At 45.2% G+C, this 25141-nt stretch overlaps 2 protein-coding genes across 2 annotated transcripts; both read right to left on the reverse strand.

Moving 5' to 3' along the window:
- Nucleotides 1-20035: 20035 nt before the first annotated feature.
- Nucleotides 20036-20881, reverse strand: LOC147965799 (uncharacterized). Its single transcript, XM_087530613.1, has 2 exons — nucleotides 20548-20881; nucleotides 20036-20490 (listed from the first exon to the last, which is right to left on the reverse strand). The coding sequence occupies exons 1-2, from the start codon at nucleotides 20879-20881 to the stop codon at nucleotides 20036-20038; spliced, it is 789 nt and encodes a 262-aa protein (XP_087386739.1).
- A 114-nt stretch (nucleotides 20882-20995) lies between these two features.
- Nucleotides 20996-24171, reverse strand: LOC147965800 (uncharacterized). Its single transcript, XM_087530614.1, has 5 exons — nucleotides 23178-24171; nucleotides 22337-22938; nucleotides 22139-22252; nucleotides 21344-21484; nucleotides 20996-21232 (listed from the first exon to the last, which is right to left on the reverse strand). The coding sequence occupies exons 1-5, from the start codon at nucleotides 24169-24171 to the stop codon at nucleotides 20996-20998; spliced, it is 2088 nt and encodes a 695-aa protein (XP_087386740.1).
- Nucleotides 24172-25141: the final 970 nt, after the last annotated feature.

The following is a 25141-nucleotide window of genomic DNA, read 5'->3' on the forward strand; positions in this document are numbered from 1 at the left end:
GGTATCCAGATCCCGCTGTTGGTTGTTGACCAGAGAGTCGTCTCGGTCATGTCTGCTTGTCTCCCGAACCCGTAGGGTCTACACACTTAAGGTTCGGTGACGCTAGGGTTGTGAAGATATGTATATGCAGTAACCCGAATGTTGTTCGGAGTCCCGGATGAGATCCCGAACGTCACGAGGAGTTCCGGAATGGTCCGGAGGTAAAGAATTATATATAGGAAGTGCTGTTTCGGCCATCGGGACAAGTTTCGGGGTCACCGGTATTGTACCGGGACCACCGGGAGGGTCCCGGGGGTCCACCGGGTGGGGCCACCTATCCCGGAGGGCCCCATGGGCTTAAGTGGGAAGGAACCCAGCCCATAGTGGGCTGGGGCGCCACCCCCCCAAGGGCCCATGCGCCTAGGGTTGGGGGGAAACCCTAAGGGGGGCGCCCCCTTGCTTGGGGGGCAAGCCCCCCACCCCTTGGCCGCCGCCCCCCCTAGTAGATTCCATCTACTAGGGCCGGCGCCCCCCCCTTGGCACCCCTATATATAGTTGATGAGAGGAGGGACTTCAGACCTTAGCCTTGGCGCCTCCCTCTCTCCCCGTTACGTCTCTCTCTCGTAGTATAGGTGAAGCCCTGCTACTGTGACGCCCTGCATCCACCACCACGCCGTCGTGCTGCTGGATCTTCATCAACCTCTCCTTCCCCCTTGCTGGATCAAGAAGGAGGAGACGTCTCCTGTCCCGTACGTGTGTTGAACGCGGAGGTGCCGTCCGTTCGGCGCTTGGTCATCGGTGATTTGGATCACGTCGTGTTCGACTACATCATCACCGTTCTTTGAACGCTTCCGTACGCGATCTACAAAGGTATGTAGATGCATCCGATGACTCGTTGCTAGATGAACTCCTAGATGGATCTTGGTGAAATGAGTAGGAAATTTTTTGTTTTCTGCAACGTTCCCCAACAAGGACTGCAGCAGATCAGAAGAGGAGCTGCGGATATGCCCCTCAGATTCAGGAGCTCATCAACTCCAAGATGGGCACGGGCATATATCTATTGGACAAGGAACACCTGCCCATCCGTCCAGATTTCGAGGACAATCAAGTTGTCATGACTGAGAACGAGCCATCATCTGCCCAAGCATTTGCAAAGAAGGAGAAGGCGAGGAAGGAGAAAGCTGCCAAGATGCCTACCCAAGAGGAGGCATCTGAATACTTCTTGAAGACCAAACAAGAGCAGCTTGGTTACTTGATTGCATCCACGCTGAGGATTGAGAAAAGTCTGGCCACCCTCACTCAGAATCAGCAGAGCCTAGAGAGAATCATGGAACAGAAGTTCTATGACTTGGATGTCAAGGTAACAGAAGTTCAGTCTGCAGTGGAGCAGCTCCAGAAGGACATGCAGGAGAGGAGAGGCAGGACTACCACTCATACCTTTGCCAGAGTGCCACGAGGCCTGAGGTCATCTGCCGTGCCAGTTGCTGACACAAGAGCCACCACCTCAGCACCAGCTACAGCCTCAGTTCCACCAGCTCCAGCATCTACTTCAGCTCCAACTCCAGCGACTACTTCAGCATCTACAGAAGCCTTCGTCCTTGGAGTGATCCGGACTCCACCACCACCTGAAGATCAAGCCTGAGCGTCGATCTAGCGCTATGCATTTTCTAGGAACTTTTTGGTAACTTGTTGCCAAAGGGGGAGAAGATGTATATATCATAGGCTTCGAGAGAGAGAGTGTTGCTTTTCTCTCTTGCTTTATTTGGTGGTTTTTTGAAGTTGTTTGCTTTTGAGTGCCTGAGATACTACGTTATTATTTGTGAGACATTGATGATCATGTGTTTGATCATAAGCTACACTTAATGCTTGTTTAATGCTATTATCCTATCTATCTTATGTGATCATTCACTTTTCTTGGTGATGAGTGCATGTATTTCATTCTTATCATTTTAAGCGCTCCACCAAGATGTATGTGACATGGAAGAGTAACCCATGACTCTAACTCTTTGTGCATTTGCAGTCCAAAGCAAATTTTAATTATGCACAAATTTAGGGGGAGCTCTTACTTATCACATACTTCTCAAAGCGACGATATATTTCATGCTTATTATCATTTGTCGAAGGTTTGATCTATATGTTGTCATCAATTACCAAAAAGGGGGAGATTGAAAGTGCAACTATCCCTAGGACTCGCGCAACCGTTACCCTTGGGTGGAGCCCTGTGTGGACTCGCGCAACCGTTACCCTTCGTGGGTTGAAGTCTCCATCAACGTGGATGTAGGATAGCACCACCTATCCGAACCACGGGAAAAACATCCGTGTCTCCAATAGCGTTTGAATTCTCCAAACCCTTCCCTTTACATTCTTGCAAGTTGCATGCTTTACTTTCCGCTGCCTATATACTCTTTGCATGCTTGCTTGAATTATGTGATGATTGCTTGACTTGTCCTAAATTAGCTAAAATCTGCCAAGAACTAAAATTGGGAAAAGTTTAAGTTTTTATTTGGTCAAGTAGTCTAATCACCCCCCCCCTCTAGACATACTTTCGATCCTAAAATTGCCCTAGCTCGAATCTGCTCCTGATCTCTCTTGTGCCTGTCTAACCAGTCTCGTAGACTTCTGAAAGAACATGTGGTGACCCCATGTTTGGTTTTGGTAATTGATGACAATCTATATGGACTAATGGTTGCCTTGAGTTATATTTGAAGGGTTTGTCCATAGGTATTGCTTGAAGACCATTCGTTGGTTTCAAGGTTATTAGAAGAAGAATATGTGTTGACCGAGGTGCTATTCAAGGATTTATCCAAATATTGGTCACATGAGAGTCGAGCCTATTGCAAGCATGTCCTGAAGAAGAAGATTGTGCGAATATTCATGTTTACCTTCAAGACGTCATCTTAATGAAGAGAGTTGGAAACATTCAAGGTTGATCAACACTAAGTTAAAGAGTGAATCAAGTTGATCAACACACAAAGCGTACAAGATGTACTGAGAGGGATCAAGTGATCCCATGGTATGGTAAGCATTGTCCATTACGCTTTGGGTACTAACCCATGGTCTACATGAGAGTTTTATGTGGGTTAGATATGTTTCCATGGGTATGCATCAAGAGGAAGATCTCATACAACTCATGGAGGATGATATCAAGTGGTGATCATCATCAATGTCTAGGTGTGCAAGTTCAAGTGGAGCATCACAAAGAGATCATGCTTGAAGCTTACCATCCATTGTGGTGACAATGTACTTGTGAAGATGTGTCAAAGAGTGGCTCACCCATAGTGGAGTATGGGGGTGCAATCAACTAGTCTTCATCGAGACAACGCAATCAAGAAAGGTGGTCCAACTTGAGGAAGTCAAGATCGTCATCATCTAGCTCAAGTGGACTATGTGTGAGGCAAAGGTTTTCCCTTGATAGGTTTTCTATTTTGTCGGTCTCATGGTGGTAGTTGGAGACTAGGTTATAGGTTTGATTGTCGTACTATCAAGGGGGGCTCTCATTTAAGTAGCTTGATCTTATTGTTCGTAGAGATCTCAAACCATTGCATATTTGCATCATATTTCTTGGTTCTTGTTTGGTGTTTCTCTTTGAGAGTTCTAGAGCTTTCGGTCATCTTCATGAGAAGCTCGTGTTCATCAAAAATGGAGTTCTCAATTGCATCTTCTATGATGTTTTCGATGTTGGAGTTTATGTAGGTTCTTCTCGGATGGAGGTTTCACATCTCTATAACATAGTATTTTTCATCATCTATCCAACAAGCTTGAGTTTGCTCAATTCGGAGCTCATTTGCAAAAGTTATGGCAGTCCAGGCTTTATTGTATCCTTTTGTTTCTCTTGGGCTGTTTTCAGCTCCTAAGCGATAGTACAGCTGCACTCCATGGTAGTACCGCTCATACGGTATTTCCATTATGAGCTACCGCACTCTCTTTCACTTGTTTTCGTGCTCCTGTAAATGGGAGACGGTAGCACGGTAGTAGAGGGCGGAAGTACCGCCCATGTGGTACTACCATAAGTCCACTTCCGCTGCCACTACTGGTTATTTTTGGGCTGCTGTAGTCTTTTCTGCTCTCGCGGTACTAGGGCGGTAGTAGGGCGCGGTAGTACTTCTCCATGCGGTACTACCACCCTGTCGCCACCTAATACCACCATGTCTATGTACTACTTGGCCTTTAGCGGTAGTACCGCTCCTAGGAGCAGTAGTACCGCTTGTGCACGACACGTGCACATAACGGTTGGATTTGGGGTGCCTATAAAAGGGGGCTTCTTCCCCATTGAACCCAATCCTTTGAACTCGTGTTCTTACCCCATTGTTGACCTTCTTCTAGCTTGCTAACTCTCAATCCCTCCATGGATTCTTGCTAGTTTTTGAGGAAAAAGGAGAGGAGATCTAGATCCACATTTCCACCGATCACTTTCTTCTCCATGTGAGGGGAACCCCTTGGATCTAGATCTTGGAGTTCTTTTGTTCTCTCCTTTGTTCTTCCTCCCATTTTCCTTCCTATCATTAATTGTTGTGGTGGATTTGGGAGAGAAGGACTTGGGCACTCCGTGTGCCCTTGCCATTGCATTTGGTGCATAGGTTTGTGAAAGTGCAACTATCCCTGGGTGGTTTTGGTAATTCCTAACAACATATAGTTCATTTAGCTAATGCTACTTAAAGATAAACATTTCAGGAAAGCTCGATGATTGGCATGGCATGGATGACAAAAGTGGATCCCCCAAAATTCTAAGGACAAATAATTGGCTCAAGCTCAAAGCTCAGGACTCTACATTTTTCATTTTAAGTGGTCCAAGATCACATTGAGTCCATAGGAAAAGCCAATACTATTAAGAGGGGATGAGGTGTTGCCTAATGGCTTACTTGCTCAAAGTGCTTAGTGATATGCTCCAGAAGCCCTCAACTACTTTCTCATATCCACATATGTCTCAAACCAAAAGTCAAACACGGCCCCATCGAAACTTTCTATCCGGTGCTACCGAGTTCAGTTGACATAGCCACTGCCAGAAACCCTAGTCTTTTCGGTCTCACCGATAGGGATCTCGGTCTCACCAGGATGGGATTGTAATCTCTCTGTTTCCCTTCATAACGTTTCAGCCAAACCGAGATGAGCGATCGGTCCCACCGAGATTGCAATGCAAACTCTCTGTTTCCCTTTCGTAACACTTTGGTCCAACCAAGATGAGCGAATCGATCCCACCGAGTTTGCCTGACCAACTCTCTGTTAGTCCATTACCAAAATCGGTCTCACCGAGTTTGTGTAATTGGTCTTACCGAGATTACGTTATGCCCTAACCCTAATGGAATCGGTCCCACCGAGTTGACATGTCGGTCCCACCGAAAATCCTAACGTTCACATTTTGAACTAAATCGCTATGGCCGAGTTGTATGATTCGGTCCCACCGAGTTTGGTGATTTGTGTGTAACGGTTAGATTTTGTGTGGAGGCTATTTATACCCCCCCCCCCCACCCACTCTTCATTAATGGAGAGAGCCATCAGAACATGCCTACACTTTCAACATACATTTTCTGAGAGAGACCCACCTACACTTGTGTTGAGGTCAAGATATTACACTCCAACCACATAAATCTTGATCTCTAGCCTTCCCTAAGTTGCTCTCCACTCAAATCATCTTTCCACCAAATCCAAATCCTGTGAGAGAGAGTTGAGTGTTGGGGAGACTATCATTTGAAGCACAAGAGCAAGGAGTTCATCATCAACACACCATTTGTTACCTCTTGGAGAGTGGTGTCTCCTAGATTAGTTAGGTGTCACTTGGGAGCCTCCGTCAAGATTGTGGAGTTGAACCAAGGAGTTTGTAAGGGCAAGGAGATCGCCTACTTCGTGAAGATCTACCCAAGTGAGGCAAGTCCTTCGTGGGCGACGGCCATGGTGGGATAGACAAGGTTGCTTCTTTGTGGACCCTTCGTGGGTGGAGCCCTCCGTGGACTCGCGCAACCGTTACCCTTCGTGGGTTGAAGTCTCCATCAACGTGGATGTACGATAGCACCACCTATCGGAACCACGCCAAAAATCTCCATGTCTCCAATTGTGTTTGCACACTCCAAACTCCTCCCTTTACCTTCATATGCAATTGTTTTACTTTTCGCTGCTATACTCTTAGAATTGCATGTGTAGGTTGATTGCTTGACTTGTGCTAAGTTGCTAAAATCTGCCTAGAACTAAAATTGGGAAAAGGCTAGATTTTTATTTGGTCAAGTAGTCTAATCACCCCCCCCCCTCTATACATACTTTCGATCCTACGGTTTGAGTTCTCCACGGTGATATGTGGAAGTTAAAAGTTGAGAATCTTATTACTCTTGGGTGCGTGGTACCGTAGAGGTTGTTCCTCTTGGGTGCTTGGGCGCCCTAGACGATTGGTGGTGTCTTGGAGCTCAATCATTGTGGTGTAAAGCTCCGGGCTTGCGTCAGGGTCTCCAATTAGGTTGTGGAGATTGCCCCCGAGCAATTTGTACGGGTTCCGGTGACTGCCCCCAAGGGTTGCCATTTGTACGGGTTCGGTGACCGCTCTCAAGGGTCCCTTAGTGGAATCACGACATCTTGCATTGTGCGAGGATGTGAGGAGATTACGGTGGCCCTAGTGGCATTTTGGGGAGCATTGTGCCTCCACGCCTCTCCAAAGGAGATTGGCATCTGCAAGGATGTGAACTTGGGGATACATGTCGTCTCTGCGTGCCTTGGTTATCTCTTACCCGAGCCCTTTACTTATGCACTTTACTTTGTGATAGTCATAGTGTTTCATGTTATATATAGCATAAGTTGGTGCACATAGGTGAGCCTAGTTGTTTTAGGTTTTGTGCTTGACAGATTAAACGCAAGTTTTATTCCGCATTTGTTCAAGCCTAAATCATAATTTTTTAAAGCGCCTATTCACCCCACTCTAGGCGACATGCATGATCTTACACCTTCCAAGCCGACTGGTGCACAGCTCCGTGATCCGTAAAAGGATCGGGAAGGAGCTTTATTTTCTTGTAGCTTATCGCGTAGGTCGAAGATCCCTGGGTGCTCGACCGCACTCTTGCCGCGAGGGCAGGTTTTGGCAGGGGCATTGAGTGCCCCTGTCGGTCGGTCTCTCCCTCTAGGGGGGCGGTCTCGTTGGCCTGCATGGCCATGTGATACGTCTCTGTCGTATCTACTTTTCCAAACACTTTTGCCCTTGTTTTGGACTCTAAATTGCATGATTTGAATGGAACTAACCCGGACTGACGCTGCTTTTAGCAGAATTACCATGGTGTTATTTATATGCAAAAACAAACGTTCTCGGAATGACCTGAAACTTCACGGAGCAACTTTTCAGAAAATATGAAAAATACCTGCAAAAGATGAAGGCCAGGGGGGCCACCACCTCTCCACAAGGGTGGGGGCGCGCCTGCCCCCCTAGGGCGTGCCCCCCTACCTCATGGGCCCCTTTGTTGCCTCTCCGACTCCAACTCCAACTCCATATATTGTGTTTCGGGGAGAAAAAATCAGAGAGAAGAAATCATCGCGTTTTATGTTAGGGAGCCGCCGCCAAGCCCTAAAACCTCTCGGGAGGGCTGATCTGGAGTCCGTTCGGGGTTCCGGAGAGGGGAATCCGTCGCCATCGTCATCATCAACCATCCTCCATCACCAATTTCATGATGCTCACCACTGTGCGTGAGTAATTCCATCGTAGGCTTGCTGGACGGTGATGGGTTGGATGGGATCTATCATGTAATTGAGTTAGTTTTGTTAGGGTTTGATCCCTAGTGTCCACTATGTTCTGAGATTGATGTTGCTATGACTTTGCTATGCTTAATGCTTGTCACTAGGGCCCGAGTGCCATGATTTCAGATCTGAACCTATTATGTTTTCATCAATATATGAGAGTTCTTGATCCTATCTTGCAAGTCTATAGTCACCTATTATGTGTTATGATCCGTTAACCCCGAAGTGACAATAATCGGGATACTTACCGGTGACGACCGTAGTTTGAGGAGTTCATGTATTCACTATGTGTTAATGCTTTGTTCCGGTTCTCTATTAAAAGGAGGCCTTAATATCCCTTAGTTTCCGTAAGGACCCCGCTGCCACGAGAGGGTATGACAAAAGATGACATGCAAGTTCTTTTCCATAAGCACGTATGACTATATTCAGAATACATGCCTACATTACATTGACGAACTGGAGCTAGTTCTATGTCACCCTAGGTTATGACTGTTACATGATGAACCGCATCCGGCATAATTCTCCATCACCGATCCATTGCCTATGAGCTTTCCATATATTGTTCTTCGCTTATTTACTTTTCCGTTGCTATTGCTATCATCACTACAAAATACCAAAAACATTACTTTTACTACTGTTACCTTTTGTTACCATTATCACTACTATCATATTACTTTGCTACTAAATACTTTGCTGTAGATATTAAGTTTCTAGGTGTGGTTGAATTGACAACTCAGCTGCTAATACTTGAGAATATTCTTTGGCTCCCCTTGTGTCGAATCAATAAATTTGGGTTGAATACTATACCCTCGAAAACTGTTGCGATCCCCTATACTTGTGGGTTATCAAGACTATTTTCTGGCGCCGTTGCCGGGGAGCATAGCTCTATTCTTTGATTCACTTGGGATATATATCTGCTTATCATTATGAAGAACTTGAGAGATCCAAAAACCAAGATCTATCCCTCAACTACGAGGGGAGGTAAGGAACTGCCATCTAGCTCTGCACTTGATTCACCTTATGTTTTGAGTAAGCTTGCGGCACCTACACCTGCTTCTGCTATTCGTTCTGATATGTCGCATGTTATTGATGATGCCACTTCTGCTATGCATGATACTTATGATGAAACTACCTCTATGCGTGATACTACTGTGCCACTTAGTGATTTTCTTGAGGATCAACTTGCTAGGGCTAGAGAGATTGAAAATATTGAATCTGATGATACTAATGAAAGTGATGATGAAGAATCGCTTGTTATTCCTAAGGGTTATGTTTTTGTTCAAGAAGCTTCTTTAGCTATTTTAGCTTGCAAAAATAGAAATGAACTCAAAAGGCTATTAGCTAAATGGAGTAAGCAATCTCTAAATGCTAGAATGGAACCTGGATCTGCTTTTGCTACTTCACCTATCTTTGTTACTGATAAGGATTATGAATTCTCTGTTGATCCTGATATAATTACTTTGGTTGAATCTGATCCTTTTCATGGCTAAAACTGTTATGGCACATCTTACTAAATTGAATGATATAGCCACCCTATTCACTAAAGATAAGAGAACTCGTTACTTTTACATTCTTAAAATATTTCCGTTCTCATTAAAAGGTGATGCTAAGATATGGTTTAATTCTCTTGATCCTGGTTGTGTGCGTAGTCCCTAGGATATGATTTATTACTTCTCTGCTAAATACTTCCCTGCTCATAAGAAACAAGCTGCTTTAAGGGATATATATAATTTTGTGCAAATTGAAGAAGAGAGTCTCCCACAAGCTTGGGGGAGGCCTCTCCAATTACTTAATGCTTTGCTTGATCATCCTCTTAAGAAAAATGAAATACTTGATATCTTTTATAATGGACTAACCGATGCCTCCAGAGATTACCTGGATAGTTGTGTTGGTTCTGTTTTCAGGGAAAGAACACTGGATGAAGCTAAAATTCTATTGAATAATATGTTGACAAATGAAAATAATTGGACACCCCCGGAGCCAATTCCTGAGCCTATTCCTAAACCAACTCCGAAGAAGAGGGGTATTCTATTTCTCAGTCCTGAAGATATGCAAGAGGCAAAGAAATCTATGAAAGAAAAAGGTATTAAAGCTGAAGATGTTAAGAATTTACCTCCTATTGAAGAAATACATGGTCTTAATTTACCTCCTGTTGAAGAAACATATAATCCAAATCCTTCTCCTATTGAAGAAACTCATGGTCTTGATAACCTGACACAGGTAGTAAAGGTAAATTCTCTCTATAGATATGATAAAGCCGGAATCCCATTTACTAAATTTGCTAGCCCATGCTTAGATGAGTTTGATAAATTTATGGCTAAGCAAGAAGATTTTAATGCTTATTTTGGTAGACAATTGAAATACAATTCAAATATGCTTGAACACTTGGGTGATTATATGGCTAATGTTAAAGGTGAACTTAAACTTATTAGTAAACATGCTTCTATGGTTACCACTCAAGTAGAACAAGTACTTAAAGCTCAAAATGATTTGCTCAATGAATTGAATAGTAAAGATAATGATAATGCTGTTAGAGTGGCTACTAGGACTGGTAGAATGACTCAGGAACCTTTGTATCCTGAAGGCCACCCTAAGAGAATTGAGCAAGATTCTCAGAGAAATAATATAGATGTACCTAGTTCTTCTAAAAAGAAGAAAAAGAAAAATGATAGGACTTTGCATGCTTCTAGTGAACCTATTACTGAAACACCTGAGAATCCAAATGATATTTCTATTTCTGATGCTGAAACTCAATCTGGTAATGAACCCGAAACTAGTGATAATGTTAATAATAATGTTCATAATGATGCTCAACCTAGTAATGATAATGACATAGAAATTGAACCTGCTGTTGATCTTGATAACCCACAATCAAAGAATCAACGTTATGATAAGAAAGATTTTATTCCTAGGAAACATGGTAAAGAAAGAGAGCCTTGGGTTCAGAAACCCATGCCTTTTCCTCTCAAACCATCTAAGAAAAAGGATGATGAGGATTTTGAGCGCTTTGCTGAAATGATTAGACCTATCTTTTTGCGTATGCGATTAACTGATATGCTCAAAACCAATCCTTATGCTAAGTACATGAAAGATATTATTACAAATAAAAGAAAGATACCGGAAGCTGAAATTTCCACCATGCTTGCTAATTATACTTTTAAGGGTGGAATACCAAAGAAACTTGGAGATCCCGGTGTACCAACTATACCATGCTCCATTAAAAGAAACTATGTTAAAACTGCTTTATGTGATCTTGGAGCCGGTGTTAGTGTTATGCCTCTGTCTTTATATCATAGACTTGATTTGAATAAGTTGACACCTACTGAAATATCTTTGCAAACGGCTGAAAAATCAACTGCTATACTTGTCGGTATTTGTGAGGACGTGCCTGTTGTAGTTGCAAACGTTACTATTTTAACGGACTTTGTTATTCTTGATATTCCCGAGGACGGTATTATGTCTATTATTCTTGGAAGACCCTTTTTGAATACTGCAGGGGCTGTTATTGATTGCACTAAAGGCAATGTCACTTTTCATGTAAATGGTAATGAGCATACGGTACACTTTCCGAGGAAACAACCTCAAGTTCATAGTATCAACTCTATTGGAAAAATTCCATCGATTATATTTGGAGGTTTTGAATTTCCTCTTCCTACTGTCAATAAGAAATATGATATTATTATTATTGGGGATGTGCATATCCCCGTTGAGGTAACATAGTGTTATTCGAAATTTCTCCGGTTCCATGTTATTCGAAATGAGTTCGTTAACAAGACTTGATCAACCTTGTTAGTGGATTCCTTTTGATGATCATGAGATGGATGAAACTAGAAGGCACAACCTTGTGTACCCCACTTTTACTTTCTGTTATTTTATATTAAATAAAATAAAAATAAATATTTTTCTGTCTGTTATCTAATTATCCGTGCAATATAAAAAATACCTCGAAAATAAAAGTTCTCCAAATGCCCTGAAATTTAAATATGATTTTTTCCAGAATATTTGAGAATATTTGGCACTAAGAACACAGCGGGGGGGTGTCAACCACCTGCCCACGAGGGTGGAGGGCGCGCCCCCTGCCTTGTGGGCCCATAGTGGCCCTCCTCCACTTATCCTTTCACCCACACACCCCTTCTTCCTCCCACAAACACGAATAACCAGCTCAATCCCGAGTCCAAGCTCGTTTTGCTGCCATTTTCGATCTCCTTGCTCAAAGCACCTCTCACAAAACTGCTTGGGGAGATTGTTCCTTGGTATGTGACTCCTCCATTGGTCCAATTAGTTTTTGTTCTAGTGCTTTATTCATTGCAAATTTTTGCTGCTTATGTGACCCTATTCTTGAGCTTGCATGTCAAATTTATATGGTTCCAAGTAGTTTTGATGCATGATATAGGCCCTGGGCACTTGTAGGAGTAGTTGCTATCAATTTTATTGAGTTTGGTTTACTTTTATTTTGAAGTTACTAAAAAATTTCAGAATTTTTCAGAGGAAGAAATATGCTTAGAAAAATGTTCCAAGGTGGTTCTTCAAGGAAGCAAGGCCCCAGGCTTGCAATGCGTGATGCTGATGAAGAGCCACCAAGAGACGCTCCAGTGCGTCCTTGTGAGTGGCCTTCTGATCTCGTGAGCTTCGAGGAAGAGAAGTGCAGCCAGTATCACAACCTCACCAGTACCTTTGTGAGGAGGTTTGAATTTTCAACTTCACGTAATTCTCCAACTGTCCTGTTTGATCTTTATGATAATTCTTACACTATGGACTTAGAGGATTTTACCACTGCTTGCAAACTTCCACAATGGGGTAGTATAAGGGATCCTCGCAAATCTGAATTTAGAGATTTTCTTGCTAGCATAACTGTAAGAGAATCTAGAGATATTACACAAGCTACCATAGGGAGCATTCACTTTCCTGCTATACATTACTTTGCTCCCTTCATAGGTAGATGCATTAATGGTAAAGATGAGGCATGTCACATGTGTGTCCCTGACCTCAGTATTCTTAGGAGTGCTGTGTTAGGAGATAAATCTTATAATTTGGGAGCCATTGTTGCACGTAGGTTGCATCTTAATAGATTTAATGGAGATTTCTTTGGTGGAATTTATGCAACCCGCATAGCTAATTTTCTTGGTGTAGCCATACGCGAAGATGATATTGAATTACCTCCTGCTTATCTAGATTTTAATGCTATGGTTCACCACCAGTTTGTCGAGAGGAACGAATCACCTCTCCAGTATTGACTAATCTTTGAGAGACGCCGTGTTGTCCGTATTACTCTCCCTGCTCCTGCCTTCTTTGATTATCAGGCAAGAGGAAGATATACTATTACCAGAGAGGAGGCAGATGAGTACGAGAGGAGAGAGGAGGCCGCTCGTCGCCACGCTGCAGCTCAGCAGGCGATAGCCGCTGCATCGCAGTACGACCGCAGCTACTATTATGGATATCCGCCAGGCCAGCCGTGGCCATAGACCAACTTAGGATAAAAGCCTAAGCTTGGGGGAGTACGTATTTCCCACCGACATTATATTTATGCTCACACACTCATTGCTAGATGTCGGTGATCATACTTTTTCATTGTATCATCCATGCTAGTTTATTTTCCTTTTTATGCTTTCTTCTTGTGTGTTTAATAAACCTTAAGAAAAACCAAAAAAATTAGTTGTAGCTTTTAATCAGTTTAATTTCCATGCTTGTACTAATAATTAAAAAGAAAACCCAAAAAGATTTCTTGTTCTTCTTTTGCTTGTTGGGAGCTTTCCCGTGTAAGTAGTTTTATTTTTTTTCTTTTCTTTGGGGTCGATAGGAGAAGACCATAATTAAATTGTTGAAGTGGCTCTTATATACATAAATGTTGATCTGGCGAAAGAGCCCATATTGCCTTGTCTTCTCCTGTTTATTGAATGCTTGCAGATTCCAGCTTAGTCCAATGCACGTGCACTATTATTATTATTCACATCATTCGATCGTGCAAGTGAAAGGCAATTATGATGTTATATGATGGACTGGCTGAGATGAGAAAAGCTGGTATGAACTCGACCTCTTTTGTTTTTGTAAATATGATTAGTTCATCGTTCCTGATTCAGCCTATTATGAATAAACATGTTTGCAATGACAACTAGAGATCATAGTTTCTTGTGCCATGCTTGATTAGCTATGAGTTATAATGGTTTACCTTGCGTGCCAACATGCTATTGAATTAGTTATGATGTGGTATGATAGGGTGGTATCCTCCTCTGAATGATTTAAGTGACTTGACTTGGCGCATGTTCACGCATGTAGTTGAAACAAAATCAACATAGCCTTCATGATATTTATGTTCATGGTGGATTATATCCTACTCATGCTTGCATTCGGTGTTGATTAATTTTAATGCATGTTCATGACTGTTGTCACTCTCTAGCTGGTCGCTTCCCAGTCTTTTGCTAGCCTTCACCTGTACTAAGCGGGAATACTGCTTGTGCATCCAAACTCCTTAAACCCCAAAGTTATTCCACATGAGTCCACTATACCTACCTATATACGGTATCTACCTGCCGTTCCAAGTAAATTTGTATGTGCCAAACTCTAAACCTTCAAATAAATATCCTGTTTTGTATGCTCGAATAGCTCATGTATCAACTAGGGTTGTCTGTATCTTCCATGTTAGACGGGTTATTCTCAAGAGGAGTGGACTCCGCTCCTCACTCACGAGATAAATGGTTGGTCACCGGGATGCCCAGCCCCATGCTTTATGCAAACTAAATCAAAATAATTGCAAACAAAACTCCCCCTGGGACTCTTGTTAGTTGGAGGCACTCGTTGTTTCGAGCAAGCCATGGATTGATACTTGTTGGTGGAAGGGGGAGTATAAACTTTACCATTCTGTTTGGAAACCGCCTATAATGTGTGTAGCATGGAAGATATCGCCATCTCTTGGTTGTTATGTTGACAATGAAAGTATACCGCTCAAAATATTATTCACCTCTGTTTCAAAAACGAGCTCTGGCACCTCTACAAATCCCTGCTTCCCTCTGCGAAGGGCCTATCTATTTACTTTTATGCTGAGTCATCATCCTCTTATTAAAAAGCACCAGTTGGAGAGCACCGCTGTCATTTGCATTCATTACTTTTAGTTTACATTGAGTATGACTTGACTGGATCTCTTTTACCATGAATTACAATGTCTAGTCGGTCCTTGGTCTTTAAAGGTGCTCCGCATTTATGTTTTGCGGTCTCAGAAAGGGCTAGCGAGATACCACCTTGTTATATCATATTATGATTGTTTTGAGAAAGTGTTGTCATCCGAGATTTATTATTATGGCTCGCTAGTTGATTATGCTATTGATATGAGTAAACTTGAGACCTACGCGTTATTGTGAATGTGGTTAGTTATAATCTTTGCTGAAAACTTGAATGCTTGCTTTACATATTTACAACAACAAGAGCAAACCGAGTTTGTAAAAGTTTTTCTTTATCACTTTCAGTTTATCAACTGAATTGCTTGAGGACAAGCAAAGGTTTAAGCTTGGGGGAGTTGATACATCTCCGTCGTATCTACTTTTCCAAACACTTTTGCCCTTGTTTTGGACTCTAACTTGCATGATTTGAATGGAACTAACCCGGACTGACGTTGTTTTCAGCAGAATTGCCATGGTGTTATTTATGTGCAGGAGCAAACGTTCTCGGAATGACCTGAAACTTCACGGAGCCACTTTTCAGAAAATAAGAAAAATACCTGCAAAATATGAAGGCCAGGGGGCCCACCACCTTGCCACGAGGGTGGGGGCGCGCCCCCTACCTCGTGGGCCCCCTGTTGCCTCTCCGACTCCAACTCCACCTCCATATATTGAGTTTCGGGGAGAAAAAAATCAGAGAGAAGAAATCATCGCGTTTTTCAATATGGAGCCGCCGCCAAGCCCTAAAACCTCTTGAGAGGGCTGATCTGGAGTCCGTTCGGGGCTCCAGAGAGGGGAATCCTTCGCCATCGTCATCATCAACCTTCCTCCATCACCAATTTCATGATGCTCACCGCCGTGCGTGAGTAATTCCATCATAGGCTTGTTGGACGGTGATGGGTTGGATGGGATCTATCATGTAATCAAGTTAGTTTTGTTAGGGTTTGATCCCTAGCGTCCACTATGTTCTGAGATTGATGTTGCTATGACTTTGCTATGCTTAATGCTTGTCACTAGGGCCCGAGTGCCATGATTTCAGATCTGAACCTATTATGTTTTCATCAATATATGAGAGTTCTTGATCCTATCTTGCAAGTCTATAGTCACCTATTATGTGTTATGATCCGTTAACCCCGAAGTGACAATAATCGGGATACTTACCAGTGATGACCGTAGTTTGAGGAGTTCATGTATTCACTATGTGTTAATGCTTTGTTCCGGTTCTCTATTAAAAAGAGGCCTTAATATCCCTTAGTTTCCGTAAGGACCCCGCTGCCACGGGAGGGTAGGACAAAAGATGTCATGCAAGTTCTTTTCCATAAGCACGTATGACTATATTCGGAATACATGCCTACATTACATTGACGAACTGGAGCTAGTTCTGTGTCACCCTAGGTTATGACTGTTACATGATGAACCGCATCTGGCATAATTCTCCATCACCTATCCATTGCCTACGAGCTTTCCATATATTATTCTTCGCTTATTTACTTTTCCGTTGCTATTGCTATCATCACTACGAAATACCAAAAATAGTACTTTTACTACTGTTACCTTTTGTTACCGTTATCACTACTATCATATTACTTTGCTACTAAATACTTTGCTGCAGATATTAAGTTTCCAGGTGTGGTTGAATTGACAACTCAGCTGCTAATACTTGAGAATATTCTTTGGCTCCCCTTGTGTCGAATCAATAGATTTGGGTTGAATACTATACCCTCGAAAACTGTTGCGATCCCCTATACTTGTGGGTTATCACCATGCGTTAGCAGTGCCTTATCCGTTGCCTCGTCGCCAAAGTCAGGCAGCAGCCGCCTTTTAGGGAACGACTTGGGGGCTGAGCCTGGAGTCTCGAGGTCTGCTTGAAGCACCCGAATTTTCATCCACTTGTCGTTGAGCTCATTCTCATGAGTATACAACTCTTGCTGCTTCTTTTTCATACTTCAGGCGGTTGCGATTACCTGTTGCTGAAACCGTGCTTGTTCGGATGGGTCTATTGGTACGACAAAGTCTTTGGGTCCAAGACTTATGTTGTCTTAGGACTCTGGCATGTAATCTTTGTCCGACCCATCATGGAAAGTATCCATATCATCGAGATTTTCCTCGGCGGGTGTGCCAGCAGGCCCATTATGCTGGGCGGGTGAGGCTTGAATGTCCTCGCCTAGGTTCTGGACGGCTTCAAGGATGGCACCGTTATTGGCGGCGACCGAGTGTTGGTCGTGCTCCTACTTCCATTGTGGCCCTTGGGTTGCCTTTTAAGGCGACGACGCTTAGGTTTTTCACCGGACTTATCCTTGGATTTGTCCTTTGGAGTGTCGAGCATGCAGACGTCATAGGTAGACGTGGCGGCCCAATTTCCTGTGTGGGGCATGGACATTGGTGGTTCTTCTTTGGAATCGACACTAACATCTTCATCCATGTCGATTGCTTCATCGGAGCCGTAGTCGAGCGCATCGGTCAAGTCCTCGACCCTAGCGACTAAGTGGGTGGTGGGTGGGATGAAAATTTCCCGATCGTCGGCTTTACATCCAATCTCATCATAGAAATCGGATGAGACCGCCAGGTTTTTGATTCGATCCAGTACCTCATTTACGTGTGAGAGCTCTTCAACATCCAGAATATGGTTGTAGGCTGGGCTGATCTGAAACAGGTTGTTTGGGCCACTTGACGTGGCGTCGTCCTCTTGCTCACCCGAGGTTGATCCCTGGGTGGCGGGAGTGGTTATTGGAGATGTGAGCGGCTTTGTCGGGTCTGAAGACAAGCTCGGCTCAAGGGAGGCATCCTGGGACCCAACGCTTAAGCCGGATGTAGCGATTGTCGGATCTATCTCTGGGGTTGGCTCTAAGAGGAGTGTGGATCTGAGGATGCCATCGTTGGTTGGCTCCGGGATAATGGCGTCGGAGCTTTCAGGCTGATCCGAGGTAAATCCCGAAAGGACCAAATCCCCTCGAGCGTCCGCGGTGTACGCCAGGCTTCCGAACGTAATGACTTGGCATGTAGCACAATGTTGCCGAAGGCAAAAGGTTAGTCGGGGACGAAGATGCCCCCATAGCCGATGCTGCTATCTATCCGTAGATGAGTCATCGACCATTAATGATCAAACAACGAGCTCTCAATGAAAGCACCAATGTCATTGTCAAAACCGACAGATCTTGAGTAGGGGGGACGAGCTATCAGATCAGATCGATGGATAACAGGAGAAGAACACACAAGGAGTTTACCCAGGTTCGGGCCCTCTCTATGGAGGTAAAACCCTACGTCATGCTCTTGTTTATATTATGAAGGTATCGAAGTATAGAGTTGATCTACCTCGAGATCGTAAGTTGTGGTCTAAACCCTAGGGTATGATGAATGGATGTATGGATGGATCCCCTCTACGAACTAAACCTCCTGGTTTATATAGGCACTAGGGGTATCTAGGGTTACACATGGTCGGTTGCCATCTAAGGACTTACATGCCGAATCTAATCGAATATGCTTGAAGTACACGCCAAGTCTTCGGTCGCCGCACTATGAAGGCCTCCGGAGTCTCGCTTCCTCAGTGGGCTAGTAGTCCGGCCCATACATTAGTTAGCCCGGGCTAGGACACCCTAGTCCAGGACACCGTCGGGTAGGGACCGTGAAACCACTGATTCCAGGAGGTGTTGTCGGTGAGGATCTATAGCCATAAGGTGTTGTTTGGCACATAGTCTGGATGTGCCTTCACCTCCGCCGTTAGCGCTGTCCGAAACCTTCCGATGGCTCACACCATGGCGGGCAAGCCGGCAGCCGGGATAGGCTCCACTGGAACGCTCATCCAATTCAGTTGTTATCCCAATGACAAGTGCATGTCTGGTGGCCCCACGATGCCGCAACGGGCGAGAAGCTCGGCTTCCTGGACTTTGAGGCCGCGGCAACCCTGGCGATGCCATGGCGGCGGAAGGGGAGGTGGGAGAAGAGGGCTAGTGTTTGTGTTGCGACGGTGACATATAATGTTGTGGAGGGGGAGGGCTGCATATATGACAGGGGAGGAGGGTGGGTGGGCACCGTTGCTAGTGTTAAGCCACCATTAATGGTCGCCGGTGATGCGACTTCTTATGTGTGAAGATGCGTGCACTCACCGTGTGGGAAACAGCCAGCGTACGCGAATTCAAGAATGCATGCAGCCATACAGGTGGGCCCTGACAGTGCCACACGGCAAGGGGGTCCCACGTGTCAATATCGGGCCAAGTAACGGTCATCTGCTTTGACCGGATGGCAAGCCTCCGTTTGGGCTTTTGTGAGGCCGAGCTGAGTAGAGGAGGGAGAAAGTGAGGAATGCTAGATGGCTTGGACAAAAGCGCGCACGACAGAGGAATGATGGGCATGAAAATAGAAATCCCTAATAAATATGTGAAAGGAAATTGTATCTCTGGTATTAAACTCTTAGTTTTGGTCTAGCCTTTCTAAGTGGAAGAGATATTTATCGACATTGTAAGGAAGTGATTGGAGATGGGAAAAAATAGATTTTGTGAAGATTGCAGGGTGTGAGATAAACCATTAAAAATTTCCTACACCCTCTGTTCCTAAATATAAGTCTTTGTAAAGGTTCCACTATGGACCACCAAATCTGCTTGTGGCTTTCCCCAGAAATTTCTATGCAAAACAAAACCCCTTCAATTGTTTTTGCGGTTAATGGCCAAGAAAAATATTCTAACTAAGGATAATATTTTGAGAAGAGGTTGGAAAGGTAGTGTTGTGTTTTCTGTGGACAAGAAGAATCTACTAATCATTTATTCTTTCAATGCTCTGCTGCTAGATTGATTTGGAGTCTTATGAAAGGTACTTTTGCCCTTAATTCCACCTGTGTTAATCTGTCTGAGTATTTTGGAAAGTGGATTAAAGGCTTTCCGAAACTTGATAGACAATTGGTGCTGGTGGGGGTTGCTGCAATGTTCTGGATGATTTGGAGATGCTGCAATGGCATTTTTTTAAGAAGAATCATCTCTAATCCCATGGCTATGATCAAACATGGATTGGTCTATCTTGCAGATAAAGGAGTCAGGACAAAGGGTGCTAAAGCTGAGGGCAAAACTCAACGAGCAGGTAGCAAGCGGGCATCACAGGGCTGGAGACCGAGAGTGCTTAGGATTGGTGGCTGATTGTAGATCTCGTGACTAGTGCTTTGCTACATCGTCTTCAACTGAAGCTTCTTTTTTTGAAAGGAATAAGATCTACTCCGCTTAGACTTGGATCCTAGCCATATCGCTAGTCACCACATCAGCTACAAAGTCTGGGGCAACATCAGCCCAAATGGTGAAAGGCACAGTCGCCTTCAGGCCGAACTGGGCAAGCAAGTGTGCAGCAGTATTGTTGTTTCTACGACAGAAAACAAAGTCCGAAACATCAAAAGAAACATAGCATACACTACGGGCCTCACGCAGGAGAACACCAACTGCTGAACTGTCATAATCTCTCGTCTTCAGCGCATGCACCAAAACCTGGCAATCTGATTCGAAAGTGATCATGTGAGCCCCAAGGTCCACAGCCCCCTCAATTGCCTTGAGACAAGCTGAAGCTTCAGCCTGAAGAGGGTCCTGGACATGATCAATCTTCCCCGCTGCCGCAGCAATGAACGAACCAGCATCGTCCCGGATAATGAAGCCCCAGGCGCCAGAGCCCGTCTCTTGAAGGAAAGCTGCATCAAAATTAATTTTAATGAAGTTCTGTTTAGGAGGCTTCTACGCGGGAGCACCATGATTAGGTGGGGCGCTGGAAGTAGCAGTCTTGAGCTCCAGGGAGAAATCCAGTAAATGCTTGGTAATAAAAGCACTAGTTTCAGTAGTTGATCTCGCCTTTTCCCCAACGTTTACCTTATTTCTTGTTGTCCACCAATCCCAGAGGAGGGTGACCACATGCACTTGATGTTCCTGGGGCAACGTCCAGATCTTGTTGAGGACCTCTTTTGGGTTCTTGCATTCACACAGCTTAAGCCGGACATCCTCCAAGCATTGTTCCCGCCACAAGGCTTTAACCTCCTTGCACTTGAGAAACAGGTGACCACCATCTTCATCCAAGCGCCAACACATGGGGCAACGCGTATCAAGCTCGACTTGTTTCCTCTTTATATTCAACCTTGTGGGAAGGCTATTATGAGCTAGGTGCCAAGTGAAAAGACGCACCTTACCCGGAACACCCAGCTTTCAAAGTTTGTTCCAAAGGAGGGATCCCTGCTCCTGAGCAGAAGATGAGCTAGCATCATGGTGAAGCCTTCTCTCGCGTATGGCCACCCCTAGCTGGTACGCCGATTTAACTGACAACTGACCCTTCTTGTCATAATGCCATAAAATAAAGTCCTCCATGCCGGGCCGCAAAGGTATAGCCAAGATTGCATGAGCATCATCCTCACAAAAAAGTTCACGCACCAGAACAACATCCCACTATTCAGTGATTGGGTTCACAAGCTCAGAAACTTTGGAGATAATTGCATGTCCTTGATGCGATGTCGGCCGTCTAGTAGAGCCCCTTGGGATCCATGGGTCTGTCCAGACCTGCACCTTGGTACCGTCGCCAATTCTCCACACAATGCCTTCCTTTAAAAGGTCACGACCGCGTAAGATGCTCTGCCAAGTATACGATGCGCCCGGCTGTACTGCTGCCTCAAGAATGGAGCAATCAGGGAAGTACTTCGCCTTCAAAATAGTAGCACAAAGGGTGTCCAGAAACTGCAGAAGCCTCCAGCTTTGCCGAGACAACATCGCCATGTTAAATAAATGCAGATCCCTAAGGCCCAGTCCCCCTTCCTTCTTCGGTTTCATCATCCGTTCCCAGCTCACCCAATGGCATTTATCCTTGCCGTCCTGCTGACTCCACCAATACCGACATATAATTTTGCTAATCTCATCACACAGGGATTTGGTTAGATCAAAGCAGGACATGGCATAGGTAGGAATAGCCTGAGCCACTGCTTTAATGAGCACTTCCTTTCCCGCCTTCGAGAGCAATCTTTCAATCCAGCCTTGAATATGCTTCCAGATTTTCTCCTTCAAGTATTCAAAGTCTTTCTTTTTTGCAGCACCCAGGTGAACCGGTAGCCCTGGGTAACGTTCGTTTCTTGATTCAACCGTAATATGTAGCACACTGAGCACTTGTTGTTTTCGCTGACCACTCGTGCCTTTGCTGAAGAATGCAGATGACTTATCTTTGTTGATCATTTGGCCCGTCTGAGATTCATACAGAGCCAAGACTTGCTGAAGCTTCTCAGCACTAGCCACTGTGGCTTTCATCACAATGAGTGATTCGTCCGCAAAAAATAGGTGGTTGATCCTTGGTGCTTGGGAACAAACCTGCATCCCCTCAATCGTGTGGTCTAGCTCAGCACGTTGCAGCAGAATAGAGAAGGATTCAGCACAAATGATGAAAAGGTACGGCGACAATGGATCACCCTGCCGGAGGCCCCGCTGAGGAAAGAAAGCATCCGTTAATTTCCCGTTCACCTTCACCCGATATGACACAGATCGCACACATTGCATAATAACACTCACCCAAGCACGCGAGAAGCCCATATGCAACATCATTTCCTCAAGGAAGTCCCACTCCACCCTGTCATAGGCCTTGCTCATATCCAGTTTCACCGCCACCATCCCGTCCCGGCCCCCCTTCTTACGATGCATCATGTGGGTGATCTCATATGCCAGCAGGACATTATCCGTGATCATATGTCCCGGCACAAATGCAGATTGGGTAGGGGATATGATGTCCGGGAGGATGACCTTCAGACGGTTTGCCAAGACTTTGGAGATGAGTTTATACAGGACATTGCAGAGGCTTATGGGTCGGTATTGGGTGAGACGATCAGGATTCTTCACCTTCGGGGTCAGCACTATAGTTGTCTCATTCCACCCCATCGGCATGTCACCACCATTCAGAACACTCAGGACTTCCTCCTGGATTTTCGCCCCCATCTTCTCCCAGAACATTTTATAGAAAATTGCCGGCATCCCATCAGGACCAGGAGCTTTAAGATCCCCTATATTGTCAAGGGATTGCTTTATCTCCTCCCCACTAAAAGGCTTCAAAAGCTGCTCATTCATGTCGCCGGTTACAGTTTTGGGCACGTGTTGGAGAAGATCATTGTTTAGCGGGCCTACAGAAGACATGAACAAACTTTTGTAATAGTTAGCAATAAAGGGCCCCAGCTCTGCCTCCCTCTCCATGACACCCCCCCCTCCTTCTTCAAGCTCCTGATAGTGTTCACCCTTCTCCTTTCAGAGGCATGTGCATGGAAAAAAACCCGTGTTACGGTCACCATTCTTGAGCCAATTGACATGAGCTCGCTGCTGCCAATAAAGATTATATTGATCCTCCAGCCGGCTGAGCTTATACCTTGGAGGTGCTCACGTGAAACCTGCTTTTGATCTAGTACCCCCCGTCGACACTTCTCAAGATCCTTTTTTGCTCTCTTAATTCTGTTCCGTAGCTCCCCTAGAACCTCCCTGTCCCAGCGAACTAGGCTACCTCCAATTCTCTTCATTGCCTCCCCCACCGAACAGAATTCGTCATTCACTGCTGCCTCCCATGTTTCCGTCACCACCTGCTCACACCCCTCCTCATTCAACCAGCGCGCCTCAAAACAAAAGCACCTTTGCCCCCCACCTTGAGAACCTCCCACTGTTTGCCCATTCAGCTCCGCAATAATAGGACGGTGATCAGAGTGTCGCGGGTCACCATTGATAATTTTGTGCAGTGGGAAAAGACATCTCCAGCCCATATTGGCGACCGCCCGATCCAGACGTTCCCTGGTGTAACCATCCGCATCTCTCCAGTTGTTCCTCCATGTGAAGGGATCACCAACATACCCTAGATCATTCAGCTCACAGACTTCTAGAGCCCTACGAAAAGTGTCCATGCTACCTTGGGCCCGAGCCGGCCCCCCTTCCTTTTCTCCCGCAAAAAGAATCTCGTTGAAGTCACCCAGGCCAAGCCACAGCAAATCTGATTGGCCATGCAGCGCCCTTAGCAGCCTCCACGTGTTCTCCTTCTCCCCCGCCCTCGATTCTCCGTAGATCCCCGTCAGCCTCCACTTAACACCATTCTCCCCCACCACCTCCACATCTATGTGGTATCGGCCCTTTGACTTGAGATTCACCTCCACACCCCTCCGCCAAAACAAAGCCAAACCACCACATGTCCCATCACAATCTTGCACCACCATGTGCACCAGACTCCATCTCCACCTCAGGAACTCAATCTCCTTTTCCCTTAGCTTCGTTTCAGAGAGAAAGAGGATGTCGGGGTCTTCTGCCTGTTGAAGCTCGAGCAAGCTACGAACTGCTGATGGGTTCCCAAGCCCATGGCAGTTCCATGCTATTACTTTCATTGACGCTTGCAGGGCTGTCCCGACAGCCCCGCTTCGCTCCCGTAGGTCATGCTAGTGCTACTCTTGTTCCTCTTTACCTCTCCACTTCCCGCCTCATCACATTCCATCTCCTCCCCCCCCCCTTTTCTTGCCCACACTAACACCCAGGATCGCGGTGTCCCCCTTCTTACCCTTACGGTCATATCTGTGGAATTTTGCTCCCTTGTTATTCCCGACCTTATTGCCAGCTTGCTCGCACACTGGCTTCTCTGTCAGAGGCACCTCCGGCTTCCCTTCTATCCCCCCAATTGTGTTTCCGACCGCACCATCGATATGTCCACTAGATATATCCATGCCATCCTCCTTATGCACCCCCACTTCGCCAGCCACCTCATAAATTAGTTGTTTTCTGCTGACATTCAGACCATCCTTTCCATCTCCAGGAGTCTGTCCTACATCTGATTGTGCCCCTACATTTTGTTGTTTTAAGGGACTAGTAACCTCCTGGTCACGACCTCCTTTATTTGTTGGCTGATGTCTTGCGCCCAATTTGTCCTTCCTCCAGTTATCGCTATCACTCCCCGATCTCCCCTTGGAATTACCTAGGCTGAGGCTCCTTCCGCTGCCACTGCTGGGCCCCGAGAACATGGTTCGACCGTCGTTCCAGCTACCCCTACCACTCTCATTCGTAGACCTGGGAATATGTGCCTTGAGCCAAGGACCGAATTGCTTCTTCTCTCCCTTCTTTAACCTTATAGAGCATTCCTTCTCCACATGATCGAGCATGCCGCAGGTGTAGCAAAAGTCCGGCAAGAATTCATATTCAAAACGGCACCAATTGTCCTCTATTTTCTTCTGTCTTTCCTCCTCAGTTATGGGCTCCCCTCCCTTCCCCTTATCATCATCTGTGTCAAGGACAAAACCCCTCATAATCGGGTTAGAGATGTCCATGCGGACTTTGATCCTCAAGAACTTGCCCACCGCCATACCA

The sequence above is a fragment of the Triticum urartu genome, chromosome 6A (assembly GCF_056163025.1).
Source record: "Triticum urartu cultivar PI428250 chromosome 6A, HENAU_Tu73, whole genome shotgun sequence".
NCBI classification, from domain to species: Eukaryota; Viridiplantae; Streptophyta; class Magnoliopsida; order Poales; family Poaceae; genus Triticum; species Triticum urartu.